Raw genomic sequence first — 17,089 nt, forward strand, 5'->3', positions numbered from 1 at the left:
GTCAAGGCACCAAGCCTGTTGGCGTTTAAGAAGCGTTTGGACTGTGCTCTTAGACACATGGTCTGAATTTTTAGGTAGATTTGTGTGGAGTCAGGAGTTAGACTCAATGATCCTTATGGGTCCCTTCCAACCCGGGATATTCTGTGATCCCTGGCTTTATTGAAGTCTGTACCTGTTTCCATGACCAGCGTCAAAACCATCTACCAAGGTTCTGCTTAGATTTGCGTCTCCTACAATCTTCACAGTACTTGTGCAGAGAGATTTGTTTTGTTTGCTTTGTTTTGCCTTTTTTTCAGATGAAAGATGTTCTCCTTTGGAAAACGTGGACTGACCAAAAATCTGTATTTTCTGAGCTTTATCTAGGTTCTCCCATCAAGACCAGAGTAGTCTCTTGTTGTTACTATCTAACTACTAATATAAAGCAAAAAGTAGAATCATAGAATAATGGATACTGGAAAAGACCTTCAAGATCATCAAGTCCAACCATCAACCTTAACTACCATACCCCATCACTAAAATGTGATCCTTAGTGCCTTGTTCACACACCTCTTAAATACATCTAGGAATGGGGACTCCACCACTTACCTGGGCAGCTCATTCCAGTACTCAACCACCCTCTCTCCATTAAGAGATTCTTCATAATCTCTAACCTAAGCCTCCACTGGTGCAACCTGAGACTGTTTCCTTATATCCTGTCACCTGAGAAAAGAGACCAACACCCTTCTTGATTTCAACCTCCTTTCACGTAGTTGCAGAGTGATTAGCTGTCTCCTCAGTCTCCTCTTCTCCAGACTAAACAGCCCTAGCTCCTCAACTTGTTTAGTCCCTTCACCAGCTTTGTTGCTCCTCTTTGCACTTTTCTTCTCAAGCAATTCAACACCCTTCTTGTAGTGAATGTAGTGAAGGGCCCAAATCTGAACACAGTACTCCAGGTGTGGTCTCACCAGTGCCGCATACAAGGGGACAGTCACTTCCCCAGACATGCTGGACACACCATTTCTGATGCAGACCAGGATGCTGTTGGCCTTTTTGGCCACCTGGTCACACTTCTGGCTCATGTTCAGCTGGCTGTCAACCATCAGCACCCCCAGGTCCTAGTTCTGTCAGGCAGCTTTCCATACACTCTTCCCCAAGCCCGTAACACTGCACGGGGTTATGACCCCAGTGCAGGACCCGGCACTTACCCTGTTGAATGTCGTGCAATTGGACTCAGCCCATCAATCTTGCCCATTCATCCCATCCTCCAAAGACTTCCTGCCCTCAAGCAAATCCATATGAAGAGCTTCAAAGTATATTATGCCTAGAATAACCTCTTTCCTGACAACTACTGCAGTCACTTGGGATAGAGGATATTGCCTCGATATTCAACTTCATAACTATTGTTTGAGAGACTGAGGATATCACTGAGCTATGTCCTCCTACCAGCTATTCTGGGGTCTGAATTTTACATTTTCTTTTCATTTCTTGAAATCTTGAAAATTCATGGGAATCTTTTTTTAAAAAGAAAAATCTCAAGTATGCTTGTACCAGTAAAACACTCTTTCCCCCCCACTATTGCACTTTTCACTTCATTTTTGATTGCACTGCTCATAGCGATGTGTCAGGGTTTAAAAAGGAATGCCGTTCTCTGCCTACCCTACATTCAGTTATGCTTACCACAAAAGCCTTTATCCTAACTTAACTATTAGTCTGACCACTTGATCGATCTCTTTCCTTCCAAAATACAAATATTCTCTTTCACTCTATCATCTTACCTTCAGCAATACAGCGTATATTGAGCTTCCCACTAATACCATAGATAAGTAGGATTACACCAGACCACACAAACATTTCTTCCAGCTCTTTGTGCCCTCTTCTCATGTTTTTTTGTTTGTTTTGTTGACTTCCTTCTACAATTTATCATTGGACTCTGAATTTCCCTGATATAATTCTCTCTAAAAATCCATTCAGCCGAGTGTCTGACCTGTCTGCTTCACAAACACATCTCTAAGTTTACTAATGATTGCTTCCTAGTCTAGTCTAACAGTCTTCCTACCAACCTCTTGTTTTTTCCCTTCATTCTTTGTTCCATTCACTACCATTTACTTTATTTTACACCTATCATAACTGCACTCTCACAGAGGTGGCTATTCAAACTACTTTAGAAGCTCCTTTCCTCTTTGCTGGTATAGAAAATTTTCTGACCTTCTTGGTTTTTGCATCTTATACTGCCATGGTTTTTATATCCCTGACTTTAAACACCTACCGCTAGCCCAGCCTGTCCTTAACAAATATTCACATTATTCTAGACATTACAGTGTAACTGAAGATGAGACATTCTTGCATGTATTCTTTCAAGTACATCGCAAACTGCTCTTTGGCATAGCACAGTTCTCTTAAAATTGTTCAAGGACAATCTAATATGAGCTTTGATTAAAGTAATTAGAATTGTGGGGTCTGCTTTTGTTAACGAAACTACCCCTTCATTGCAGACCTTGTTAATAACTGGACCATCTTTCACACAAGTTACTCAGAGAATTCATTTAATACAAGATCAGAGATGCAGAACATGAAGCAGACTTCACAGCATTTAACATTATCTACTTAGAGGGTTTTATCTTAGGGTCTGCATGCTATATGTTAAAAAATGGTTTCTACTTTGACCCTTCCTCTCTTCTATGCTTCATTTATAAAAGTCTTCATAAATGAGCATATACGCATATATATGAAGTTAGATTTTTTTTTTCCTTTTACAGGGTAAAGAATAGAACTTTCAAATACAACAGGCATACAAGTGACTTTTAATGACTGTATTTGTATTTTTAACTTTTCATTATTAAATTAAACAAACCTGTTAGGCAGAAACACATAAGGCTGGCAAACATGGGGATTTATTGCTATACCCCTGAGCTGGCAGGAACCATAGGACTAAATTTAAAGTCATCCCCCTTTAAGGCAACAAAAGTTATTACAAGACATCAGTCTTCTCGGTTTAGTGATAAATTACTATGTGCTAAGGGGATAAAGCGTATCTTAAAAAAGCTTGCACAGGCTTTAGTAGTCATGGCAACAGATGTGCCCAACATCACTCCTTTGCTTATCAAAATCACAACTACACGGGGGGGAACACCATATTAGGTAGACTCAAAGCCTTAATTAATTTGGTTATGATTTTGATAGATTCAGTAGTTTCATATAACTGCTATGCTAGAGTCTTCGATGTAGTATAGTACACCATTTGTTAAAAATCAGAAAAGTCAAGAGTGAACTTACCCAGTGAATTACCTTCAGAGATTAAAGTTACCTTTACAAAGTATGCTATGAAGACAGTTCATAGCATAGTCAGGACTGATGGTAAATCCTGATTTTCAGTCTGAATTACACAACAGCTTCATTCAGGTAATGCTTATGTATTGAACAAATCATCTTGGGACTAGTACATAGTTGAGTAAAATTCAATATGCAAGCCAGAATTGAAGCTCGGGGAAAAAAACTGAGAAAACCCTTTACTAAACTGTGAATACATCAGCAATGCAAGCCCAACCATTCCATTTATAAGTGACAGCTTTGCCACATTTCTAATCTTAAAAAAAGTTAGGAGCAATGAAAAATCCATCTCCAAAGTAGATTGTCTTTTTTCTGAGAAAAAGACAGCAGTTTTTCATTACCTCATGCTTCGTGTATCCCATCCTCGAACAGTGGTATCATTGGCTGTTGCAATCTGTGTACAATTGTGGTGTGGGCTCCACCTTCCAGAAGTAAATTTTAATTGTCCTTTCCCTTCCAAGGCTGCAGAACTAGAAAGCTTAAAAAAAAAAATCTAGCAATGTTTCTAAATGTAAAGATGCAAAACTAAAGTTAAATTAGTTCCACTGAGGATAAAAAACTGCACAACAGCCTAATGTTTCAGGTGTAATATATTAGCAAAATCCTAGGATAAAACCAGGTAAAAAATTAGGAAGACGGAACTTACCTTGTATCTCAAGGTAAATTTTACAAAGGCTTATAAAGCGTAATATATGCAGAAGCATTAGTAGTACCACGCTTCTTTATAACCCGAAACAGTCTCAGGTCTGAATGTGTTGAAACAGACATAATATAGACATACTGCAGACATCTGTAGCTGTCTTAAATGAGCAAATCAGCACGTGCTTTTTGTTTCATGATCAGTCATAAAAGACTCATGAAATGGATGCTTTTCCATAAGAAAATGCTATATTTTAACTGCAGGAAAAGAATTAGCATCAAAAACTATTCAATAAACACATAGCAGCATTTAAAAAAAAATCAGGACCCACAAGCCCATGTCATCACATACATGCCAACCAAAATAATAGAAGGTACTAGATCACAAATCTACAAACTGTAAGAATTAAATGTTTCACAGTTCCAAGGCTTGCACGCCATGAACAGACAACTCTGCATCTCCATACAGTTAATAAAAGGAAGGCAGAAAAGCAATCAGCTTTGTCTTTGACATAAGGCAAATTGTCCTCCAATTCCATGTGAACATGAGGGAAAATACAGGATGCAGACACTGCAAATTAGTTGTATTTCCAGTAACATACTGAAGCTGATTGATTCATATCTGAGAGAGAGGTGGAAAAGGAAAATAACTGCATTTTAATCAGATTAAAAAAACATAGAAGTTAAAAGTGCCTGAGCAGACAGACATATTTGGTCATCTTGCACATGATGTTCATATTTACAAATGTTTCATTGAAAGGGATTTCACACAAGCAGATTACAGCACTGGATCTTGTTGAATCACTTTTCTCCTTCACCTAGGTACTAACACATCATAGAATATTTCATTAAATACAAGATTTAACAGAAAGCTTGCTACTCTCAACAGAAATATGAGACCTGGTTGGATGAAAAGGATTAAATATATATACTGCTTACATAAAGTCTGACATCAACAGAAAAATATACTGTCAATTCAAGACTGTTTAAACCTCCTTACATATGATCCCAATACTCCTTTCTGTAGTTTCTGACTTTTTACTGTTACATTTCTACTAAGAATGTCTGTCTTAACATTCAGGCTGACAATCTAGAAGGTACAGCTCTTATCATCACTAAAATCTATGATGCCTAAGATGTATCATCTTCCAAAAAATCTTTCTGAAGTACCTATATTTTCAGATTACAGTAGACTTAGCATGCAAGCTCATAGATTACTCATGTGTTAATGTGATACAACACTATATTCAGACTTCTATATTCAGACTTACTACTGTTTTACCATTCCTCCTGAGTCTGAAAGCCTTTCTACAATTTGCAGGTTATTAATAAAAAAATAAAATACAGCACAGGACAATGGACTGATGGTTGCACTGGGTCTGGCTGGGATGTTAACTTTCCCAGCAGCAGCCCATACAGTGCTGCGCTCTGCACTTGTAGCTAGAACAGCAGTGGTATCACACCAGAGTTGTGTCTGCTGCTGAGAAGTGCTGGCACAGCATCAGGACTCTCTCTGACCCTCCTAGGGGGTGGGCAAAGAAGTGAGAGAGAAACATCACCAGGGCAGCTGACCTAAACCAACCAAAGGGATATTCCATACCATATGATGTCACACTCAGCAATAAAAGGTGGAAAAAGGAAGAAGAGGGGAGGGGTGGGCTCTCGTTGCGAAAACGTCTGTCCTCCTCCCGAACACTGGCTACGTGCGTTGAGGCCCTGCTTCAAGGACGTGGTCAAGCATCGCTCATTTGTGGGAAGTAGAGAGTAATTTCTTTTCCTCTGCACTTCCACATAGCCTTTACTTGTTCTGTTTTGTTATTACCTTTCCCCCTCCCTCTTCCCCTTTCCCTTTTTTCTCTTTAGTTGAATTGTTTAATAATAATATTTCCTTAATAATATTTTTTCTCTTTAATTAAGTTATCCTTATCTCAACCCGTGAGTTGTTCTTTCCTTTACTTCTTCCCCTCCTCATCTGAAGAAGGGGAGTGAGAGAGCGGTTGTGGTGTTCAGCTGCCTAGCACGGTAAAGCCACCACAATGGTAATAAAAGACTGCACTGTTTATTTTTTGATGGTCAGGCAATAGAGAACATGAAGATCTTGAGTAGGACATGTCAAAAATTAAACTAACTTTATTTAATAGAATGTTAACACTGACAGCAAAAGAGTACCAAGAAAAAGAATATCTCAAATCATACATCTCCAAAATCTGTTCTTGAAACAGAAAACATCACATGAATCACAGAATCACAGAGTGGCTGAGGTTGGAAGGGACCTCTGAAGGTCATCTGGTCCAAACCCCCTGCTCAAGCAGCACCACCTGCACCCAGGACCATGTACAGGAGACAGCCCTATATGAAACACTGTAAAATGAAAGCATAATTGTCCTCCAGAGTAATTTTTCAACAGGTTTAAAGAAGGCATTCCAAAGAAGTCTGCCCATTACTCAGGTGTTAAAAAAGAAATATTGATTAACATACAAGTAAGGTAAATCCAGTGGCTTCTCTATGCAGAAACATAGAAAGTTTTCTATAGATAATCTAAGCCATTACACAAATAGGCTTTTGTTATCTAGAAGAGGTAACAAAATCTGCCACAAGTCCATGCCAATGACACCTTACTGTGTATACTACTGAGTATCAGATAAAATGGTTTTAACAATAAGTGAAGCAGTCTAAATAGATGATTTTGTGCTAAATTAATACTGAGAACCTAAAGCACAATAAATGGGGGAATTTATACAAAGCCTATATCCAAGGGTTGTAAATTAAATAGAGGGCTGTGACATATTAACCGGTATTGGTTAATATACTGTCATGTGAATTTGATTATTGTTGGCTTTCTTCATCATAAGTATTCCCCCATACATATTTATCAAACTAATATTGCTTTTCTTTAGAATAAATAGGAAAGTAAGGACAATTGTAGAAAGAGGGAAATATTTAACCAATAGCAACAGAAAAATACCCAGTTGCCTACTCTTAAACACTCACATGCAAGACAACTGATATATTATTCATTTCCCCCACGCATGTTAGAGACAAGATACTTGAGGAGTATTTAGGGAGGTAGTAGTTAAAAGATTAGCAAATTGAGGGCTGGTGAATATTGTTCTTTATACTACTTTCAAATATATCATGATTTGTTTAAGAAAAAAAAAAAAATCTTACCACAGCTTTGTCTGGACTTTCCTGCAAATCCCACAATAATATGTTATTATCGGCCAGAGAAATAATCTTTTTACCATCTCCCATAGGTTCCCACATAACACTGTAAAACAGGAGAAAAAAAGATTAAAAAAACATTAAAATGAATCAGAATTAGTACTAGAAAGACATTTTAAGTTCATGTACCTAATCTGTTCCAACACTTCCTAAACGATTTTGATTATGGTTTCCTTCAGCTGAAACTGGCCCACATTTGAAGTGCAAAACCTGCCATTAATGAGCAATCAAGGAACTTTTATATGTCATAGATGAACACTACAGCAGTGTGAGTTACTTAAGCTGTATGATACAAAACTAGGCTTGCTTACAGAATCTTTTAGTCAGCTCTGATACTTTCCATTTCCTTTTGAGTGCCCTTTGGCATCCTGTCCAAATTTGTCAGAAAAAGGAATGCCATTCAACTTCCCTAGACGCAAGCTTAATTGTAAGTTTCCTGAAATCCCCACTTCATTTCCCATCCATTCTGTATATTCAGTCAAACAAAGTGAAAAGTGATTATGTCATTGTGGCACAAGCCATCCTGCATATGTGCAAAGGAAAAACCAAAGGCCTTGACATGCCCTCACTTTCAAGTAATTTAGCTTGAAACCTTAAAGTTCTTCATATGCAACTTTGCACACCATTTTTGGAGGTGCATCAAAAATCAGAAGCCTCAGAGCTTTGATGCCAACTGCTTCAAACTCAGCAGCTGTCATCACAGCTCATTCAACACACCCTTTTCACCTGATTCACCAGTTTTGTGCTATACATGAAAAAATAGTAGAAATCATCAGTCCTCATCTCTGTTTCTAGCTATGAGAAGCAGCACACTCAAGCCAGGGAGTACAGGCAGCACAGTTAAGTACATACACAAAAGCTTAAGACAGAGATTACAATTTTAATATTGATAGCTACACAGTGAACCTTTCCCCCATCACTAGACAAAAAAAAATTATTCAAAGGCATTTGGCATGCAGGTTCTCATCCTCAGTGCATATGTAGAGAAATAGCTCTTGAAGTTTGTCAAGAGTCCATCACTAGACACAGATTTTCTAGTCTAACTTCTTGATGAATCAAGTCAGTCTCTGGATTGAAGAGATGAAACAATGCCATGTGAGTAGATGCAGTCTTGAGCAAGCAAGCCCAACATTAGGCAGCCAATGGCTACATTCCTACCTTGGTACTGTACATTATAAATGCTCTTATACACCATTTATCTTCAAATTTATATTACTCTTACCTTCCTAATAAAGTATGAGCTGTCTGACATCAGACCTAACCCATGGGGCTCAATCCAATCCAGGATATGCTATAAACCATTAGGAAGAGCAAGTAACAGAAAAGTGAAAGCATAGGGTGAAACAGTGTTAGGTTCTTCACACCTTAAGCAAAATACCTCATTCTCAAAGATTTTTCACTTTGCTTCTTCCATGAAAAGTTTCATTGCTTTTAACTCTCTACTTTTACTGAAAAAAGTGCTTAGACAAATGCAACTGTTAAAGCCAGGTAATAAGGAGAAGATAGAATCATGCCAAAAAAAAAGTAAACTAATACCATGCAGATGAAGATGCAGGAACTATCAATACAGGTGTGTTGCTGACTCCTCACCCACTGAATGTTTCCCTAAAGCAAAAGAGCAGCTCAAAGAAAGGAACAGCTTCTGCATCTATCTTCTTCTGGAACCATGACCTGCATCCTTATTCCGTTGTCAATCCATGGAAACTAACTACTTATAAAAGACCATTTGTAATGAGCTCTGTTGTATTAGGACAAAATCACTTTATTTAGCACATTAAGCTGCCATCGTGTTTTAATGTTTTAAAGGTGTTTTAACAAGCATGTGGGATTAGAATGATTCTATGATTTGTTTTAAATTAGTCTGTTTTACTCTTATTATTGTCTGTCTTATATGTAAAAAATGTTTCTTGTTAAAAGTTGTATGTTCCAACTTAGAAAAACTTATAAGCAACTGAAAACAAGTGTTGATAATAAAATGATTAAGCAGTTTCAATTACAGGTTCAAGCATCAATTTGCTTTATAATAATTAGAAGTAGTCAGTTGTCACAGCTATGTATATTTCCCAATTCCATATAGTTCTGCTGCACAGATATATTTATTAAGCCCTTCAAAGAGATGAACTTATCTACATATAATAGGATAAAATATCAATGCACCATGACCTCCACCTGATCACACGGTTAACCTTCCACAATTCACTTTCCTAAAGCAAAGACATCATTTTGGCATCATCACTTCTATAAGAGGTGACAAATGGGTAACATTGGTAACTAAGAAATCCTTAAGATTTTAACTTTTTTGTTGTTGTTTTTAAACTTCTGTTTTAAATTTCACTATTTTTCTTACGTATTGCTGGAAGTGCAACACTGTCTTTTGGTGTTGATTTAGGTAGATATTCTCTATTTATATCCAATAAAATTTGATTTGACCAATTGCCTCTTTTAAGGGTCTTCCAGGCGGAGATCAATATTCTCATCACCTGTTGATATATTTGTCCCTTTTCCTACACTGATCACTGAGCCTTTGGTTTTAAATGCAAGATTGGAAGCAATTTTATTATTATTATTTTTAATGTTTTCAAAGGTGGGAAGAAATTTCATGTCTTTGAGTGTTACTGAGCTTCAAGGTAAAGAATTTTTATACCTGAATACTGAGCTAATTATATATTATACCTAATACTGAGCCAATTATATAACCCAGCTGACATATCTTCGAACAAAAAGGTCTCTGCACATTCACTCTGTCCTTGTGAGATGCCCATTTTGCTTCTGTTTAATTTATCCTTTATGAAAGTTCACTGTTTTATGGGTGTGGTTGTGGTCATCATTCACATTTTATAATTTAAGTGGTTATTCAAATCACCCTTAGTGACATGTTCAGCTGTATTCTGCAGCAGCGACTGAATGTCAAGCACATGAAATACCATAGGAAGAGGAAAAACACTGGTGAGAGAAAAAACGTGGCTTTTGAAGTAAAATATACATTTTAGAATATGTTTTAGCCAAAGCAGAAGTGGTTCTAATCTTTTAAAAAGAAAGCAGATAAACAGGCAATACCATTTTCCCTCCATGTGCTAACAGTTGCTGATGCTTACAGTTTTCATAAATGGACAAGATATTTGTCAAATTCACAGCTGCCACTCAGAAACTTGAGTGTCAGCTTCACTGCTGCTCTTTAGATAATCTATAAACAGCAGACAAGCAATTAATTTGTTGCCTTTTACCCTGTTTTGTTATCATCTGGCTCCTGATGCTTCAGATTAGCTTCTAGCTAGCAGTTTTTGGTTAAAAAAATAAGCAATGAAGAGAACATTTTCCGACTAAAGAAAAAAAGAGAACTTACAATACTCATTCAAATGCACACATAAAAGGACTACAATATCTGTTTTATGCTGAATAGATAGTTAACACTATCATTTATTAATATAGTGAGCTTTTATAAATGAACAAATCAAGTTCTCCACTGTAGACAACAGAAGAATAAAGCAACACGTAAACACTTTTGTAGATGTGAACTGAAGTCAGCCATAATATGTTGGACAAAGTTTTAACTGCTTTTTGGTTTTATAAGTAGAAAAAGTTTTGTTCAATTGAAAATTTTCACGCACTGCAAAATGGAAAATATATCCAAACATTCTGCAGCCTCAAAAGAGCCCATCAGAAAAATTAATATTACGTACCCAAATATTCTTCATTCTGTGTAGTACAGTAATTCAATTTTTTGAAACAGCCAGGAATCCACAATTCTTACTCCTTCCTCAAGTGCTCTACAGAGCAGCCACATTTTTGAGTGAGAACAGTTCTGGCTGTTTTCTGGTACTGAAGTCCATGCTGCTGACACGTGTTTAGTGAATGCAGGTTATGATTTGTCTCAGAATAATAAGCCACCCAGGTATATTTTGGTGTTCAAGTAGTCAAAACAAAGTAAAAGAAAAATCATAGCTTCCTTAAATATACATATACAGATATAGAAATTTCAGATGCATAAATTTATTTTTTTTTTTATTTAAGAGTATACTGAGAAGAATGAGAAAGGTAAAGATGAATTTGGCCATGAGCCTTCCCGCCCCCCCCCCCAAGACACACCTACGTGGGGCTTCTTCCTGGCTCTTCGAATTATTTTTACATTAAGAAAAATATAACTGTTGCATAAATGTATGCAAAAGTATCCCACAAGGAGGTGACACAGGATAAATACTTGCACTAAACTGTTTTTAATTTTTTTCCCTTAAACAATCAAACTAGAATGCTGGTGACCCCACTAGTCTTTTTTGTTTATTTGTTTTAAATAAAAGCAAAATAATGAAGGGTTAGCCTCAGTATTTGTATTTACCTCACTCCATCGCTGTCTGCTGCAGGTGTGCGGTTACATAAGTTTATAGCAAGAAAAAGAATTGGGCTGTCTAAAGCAAGAATCACAATCTTAGCACTGAGAAGGCATTTATGAATATATAAACATAAGAAAGACGGTCTGAATCCTAGGAGCTCACAATCTAATAGAAAGCATGTTAGGGAATTTGTTGCATGAAAGCAAGATATAGGACCCATTCATTTTATGTATGAGCTCCTAAATGCCTATTTTGTAGGAAAGAGTATTAAATTCCTGATAATTCATGATTTGAAGAGATGACCAACAGGTGAACATCTCCATAGTTCATTAACAGTCTGAGGCTTCCACCTAGGTGGCCACCCCAGAAAATGTGTATATTATATTACATACTAACGTTGCACACTTTGCTTTGCTATTTTAAGCAAACTGATTATACAGACTGTACATATGAACTAAACAAAAGCTGGTCACTGCTAACATCCCAAGTCATGAACAATTATAGATATGAATTGACATCTCCAGTCTGCAGTTTAACCAACATAACTATGTCTTGCACATACCTGCAGCAAAGTAAGAGTAATTACCAGTGGGGACAAAACATGAACGTGCTATGCAACCACACATGAAACAGTAAGTTGCAAGACCTACTTTATAGAAAGGATTCTGTGACCAACAGTTCTCAGAATTACAACATTAGTCAGACATTCTCTACTGTTCATTTTTGCAGCAATAGAATACACAAGTTCTACATAGGGACAGTTCCTGTGGAGTGTGTGATAAGAGCTCTTACGAAGTAACCTACCATTCTTCAGAGTGCAGTAACTTAAGTCCTGAATTCCTTCCTTCCCATTGACTTGTAGGTGGAGCCGATTGTTTCTTCCATCTTCAGAGAGATAATCAATGAGAAAATCCCACAGAGTACAAAACCCATGAGTAGCACTAATTGAAATCCACACTACAGGGTAGATTTGTTTGTTGTACGTGTGCTCAGGTTTGGTGTATGCTCTCTTAGACTGCTGAAGTTAAAAAGATGGTCCTATCAAGGGCAGGTGGCTCCCCCTGACTCATTTGGTATTGGAGATAAGTCACTGTAGTTAAAGACATTAGGAGGGCAGTTTTCCCTGTTTGTTCCAACGTGCTTATTCCAGACAGATTAGGAATATTAATTCATATTTCCAGAAAAAAAAGCTGTACTTTCAAAGATATAAAATTATTACTAGATTCTTTAGGACGCTACTTTCTCCTGTAAGGTCTGCCTCTTATCAGTATATCCAGCATATCGTTAGGTATCCTGGCATTTTTGCTTGACTTCCTGTTCATAGGAATAGGCTGTTCTTGTGCTCAGAGGGAGCGATCCTTAAATATTAACTGGGTTTCTTAGACCCTTTTAGAGCCCTATCACATGGGACTTTCACACGGGACTTATCGAAACAGATCCCTGAAGATCAGGAATCTGCTACCAATGCTCTCCAGAAGGCCCCCCATTGGTTACACCCTGCTGTCTTTTCCTTCCAGCACATACTGGGACAGCTCAAGCCCTGAACAAGGACCAGATTCTGCAAGCACAAGGGTACTTCTAGCTGTCTGTAGGTCTCATCTACCTGTTCCTCCTCATCAGGTGTCCTGCAGCAGACACATTGAATCACCCACATGGTTCTACTCTCATATCTTTACACAAGCTCTCAGCTAGCTCGTCCTCCATCCCCAGGCAGAGCTCCATGCTCTCCAGCTGCACACAAGACAACTTCCCTCCTCATCTCCCCAGCCTGTCATTCCTAAAGAGAGACTATGTTTGAGGCCTGGCCTTGGTACTCTTCTCAGTTTTGTCTACATTTCAGTCTATTCAATCTGAGTAACCGACAAAGGATTTACTATATGCAAACAACCTTCCCTAAGTGCAGCTATAGCAATATCAGTGTACAAGAAGAGACCATAGTCCTGAACTCCCCAGGGGATGTTTATTACCTTTAAGCTGCAAGTTATAGCACTGGTTCAGCTTGACCAGAGTAGTAACATTAATAAACAGAAGTATCTTCTGTCTTTAAGATTAAAATTGCACTATCACAATGAAAGTATTTTGTTTTAAATATGTTGTTTTGGGGACTGTATTACTATCCGTTCTCTTTTGGAGGAGACTGAGAGCGCAGAAATTTTTTCCTCCTGATAATTGAGTTTTGTTTTTTTGTTTTAGCATAAGTTATGCTATGTTTCTGACATTATATAAAACATGAAACACAGGTTAAGGAATACAACACACTGAGGAAATACTAAGATATTGGATTATATACAACAAGAATATTTAAATATCATGGCAGAAACTGACAAACAATATTCTAAGGCAAATATGCAAAAACACTGTAATTTCATTATGAAAAATCATTTCACTATTCCATCCATACCTTCACATATTGCTGTTTGTTTTTTTTTTTTTTCCCCCTGTGACCTATCTACAATAACAGAAGATCTAGAGTATATGCAGCTAAATTACTGTAGCAGTGAGGTGTTCTGGACAGTATAGTTTATTGTTCCTGTTGAACTCTATTTCCCACACCAGAAAAATCACTTTAAGACTAAAGCTATCTGCTTGGAGGATTTGCAAATGCTATTACAAAGACAAAACTTTCTACAGCTTTTGGAACAACACACTGAGGAGCTAGAACCTACTCACTAGTAAAGAAAAAGAATCAATTGGCAACATACTTCAGACAAAAAGCGGGGCCAAGGAGTTAAGAAAAAAATAAACTGAACAAGTACAGTTAAAAAGTCTACATGAGGATTACAAGTTTATGACTTTGCTCATCTTTTTTAATACTAACAGGAAGAAGGCTTCAAAGTAAGGAGTAACATTTCACATATGCAGACACTGATGCTGCATTACTGTTACCATTATAGCACATACAGAAGAACAGAATGAGTTTCTTCAATGAAAGCTGATAAAAAATAAAGACAGGTGTAAAGCCAGGATTCACTTCCAAAGCAGACAGACAGAAGTTACATACCATTTCCATTTGATAGCTTAAAGAATGCTTAAAAAAAGAATATGAAGAGTATATGACATCATGAAAGAAACATGTAACTGACTTGTCTGTCAAACATCAGTGAGGTGGCCCACCTAGGAAAAGTGTTTTAGCAGTAGCAATGTCTGGCAGGAAAGCACACAAGGAGCTGTCAGGTAGACGTCTTGCCCAGCCTCTGGGGCCACATAATGCTTATAGAATTTTCCATGTCCTAATGTAGAGATGAAGAGCTGAAGCAAACTTATTTTTGAAACAGCTGGAGGGGCAAAGATCAATTTCTGCAGTCATTTTAGAGGAAACACTTTAGGTGGGTTGGGGGAACAGCAAAATTTGCATAGTGTCATATGGGATTTTTCAAAATGGCAACATGGATATAACACATCCTTCCTATTTCATCTGTAACAAACAAGCCATCTGCATGGTTGTAAAGGGGGGGGGGGAAAGAATACACATCCAAGTACATTTTTCAAATTATACAAAAAATGTGGCTAAGAAAGAAAAGCACAATTGCCTAGGATTTGCATTGATAATGGAGGAAAATCACCACTCATGCTTTAAGGAACAGCAAACCCAAGAATGATAAAGATTTACATGGACTTGGCATGGATGTACCTTCTAACATCCCTAATCCTGCAACTGTGGATACTGGGGAATTTAGAGTGAACAGAAAGCAAAAGCTCGTTAGGACTATAGCTAGGGTGGCCTCACTATATAACAACTTAATCACCACCAAGAGAGAACTCTGGGTTAGGTGGACTGTTTGAGGGTACTACCTAAACTTTTGTATACATTTTTACCAAATAGATGCACTTAGTTACAAATATATGAGGGTCGATTTCTCATCCACTAAGACATTTCAAAGCCCTAAATCTGTAACTTGCTTAAGCAATTGTCAGCAATATTACTTCACCTATAATCATCCTGGAATGTTGTGCTAGGCAAGAAATTTCCTCTGAGGAACAAGTGTTCAAAAGGATTGTAAGCATTAACCACTTAGAAAGGCAAAGTGGAGTCTAAGACTGAGGAAACAGGCATACCTATCCAAAATTAATTCCTTGGAAACCTTTAAAATTCTCCTGCATAGTTCATTTTTTCTACAATTCTGCATTTAAAAAAAAAAAAATACTTGCCCCACTAACCTTTTACTCAATTCAACAAAAAAGGAAAATAAAACCAGCTGGTACGTATTGGAGCTACAAAATCAGTTGAAGGAAACTCCAACCTTAATTATTTTTTTAGTGCTGAGAATAGCTAAAGTAGAGAAAAAAACTAAAAAGAAGGTTCATTTTCCTTTCTTTCAGTGGGGAAAAGCTTCAATGAATTTGGCAGTAAAACTAGGGAAGATGGCAGCATGGTAAGAACTGAATTGGAAAAAGTATTTTCAATTTGAGAAGAGTGAAATAATACTTTATAAGCCCATTGTTTTTAACTCGTAGAGTAACAGTATCACTATCTTTCCTTCCATATCATGATAACATATCAAGGCAAACAAACCACAAAGATTTCAGCAAAACTGATTGTCATTTGTATCATATAAAATCTATTGAAATAATCAGAGGTGCTCAAAAGTTAACTGAATACAACTCATTAAAGCAATCTCTACAAACATATGCTATATTTAGTGAACTTACTCTATATCCTTTAGTATTTGCTTCAGTGTCAAATTTCATTTTCACTTAGACTCCCTGTTCTTTAAAAGACTGGAGTCAAATCATGATCAAAAATTAGTGCTATAAATTGGTCACACGTTTTATTATTTCACTATCCAATTTATGAATCACAGTTCTGTTATTACATCAACAGCTTTGAGTGTTAAACGTGCATAATACTAACCACTCAAAGTTTCAAAGACATTCCAGGAATGAAAGACACAAATGTTATCAATTACTCTACTGGTTCTGGCCACATTTTAGAGGATGATAAAGGTGGAAAATGAGATGGAAAAAATTGAAAAGAAAAACTAATGTTGCGTCACTTCTATTTATATATAATACGTGGATTTATTTACAATAAAAGATAATCAAGGCTCAAGACAAAAGATGATCCAGGTACTCAAGACAGCAAAATCCTGTAAAGGATTCAGGACATCAAACAGTATTAAAGAAGAATGAAGAAAGAATAGAAAGTTAAAATTCTCACAATTTTAAAAAGCATCAGAATACAACAGGGAGAACAACAATATTGAAAAGTAGCTGTGAGTTACACTCTTAGTGAAAGCGCTTGTCATATAGCAGCTTTTTCCAAAAAAAATCTATATACTCCATGTTTGTAACACCAAAGGTGGGTGATGGAGAATGTGTGCAATGAAACAGGTGGAGAACAATTATTGTTAAAAGCTGATAATTCTTTGAATCTGTCTGTAATTAATCAGCTTCACTGATATCCATCTCCTGATAGCTCTGAATTTTTGCATTATGTTAAGAAATTGAAAGGCTGATGTCACAGACAATTACCATCAGTTAGGTAACTATTGCAGTAAAAACAGAAGCCCGGTAGTTTTATGCCCTAGCCCATGCAGCGGGCACTCCTGACACTCTCATTAAACCTCTACACAAATATGAAAGGGATCTCATTC

At 37.0% G+C, this 17,089-nt stretch overlaps 1 protein-coding gene across 2 annotated transcripts in view; it reads right to left on the reverse strand.

The window, feature by feature from the left end:
- EIPR1 (EARP complex and GARP complex interacting protein 1) overlaps nucleotides 1-17,089 on the reverse strand; it is an 82,421-nt gene that overhangs the window by 17,704 nt on the left and 47,628 nt on the right. For both annotated transcript variants that reach the window (XM_035320986.1, XM_035320987.1), the window contains exons 5-6: nucleotides 7,114-7,213; nucleotides 3,648-3,784 (exon numbers count right to left, since the gene is read on the reverse strand). In XM_035320986.1, the coding sequence (XP_035176877.1) occupies nucleotides 3,648-3,784; nucleotides 7,114-7,213 (237 nt within the window). The remainder of the gene's footprint in view (nucleotides 1-3,647; nucleotides 3,785-7,113; nucleotides 7,214-17,089) is intronic.

The sequence above is a fragment of the Oxyura jamaicensis genome, chromosome 3 (assembly GCF_011077185.1).
Source record: "Oxyura jamaicensis isolate SHBP4307 breed ruddy duck chromosome 3, BPBGC_Ojam_1.0, whole genome shotgun sequence".
In the NCBI taxonomy this organism is placed as follows: Eukaryota; Metazoa; Chordata; class Aves; order Anseriformes; family Anatidae; genus Oxyura; species Oxyura jamaicensis.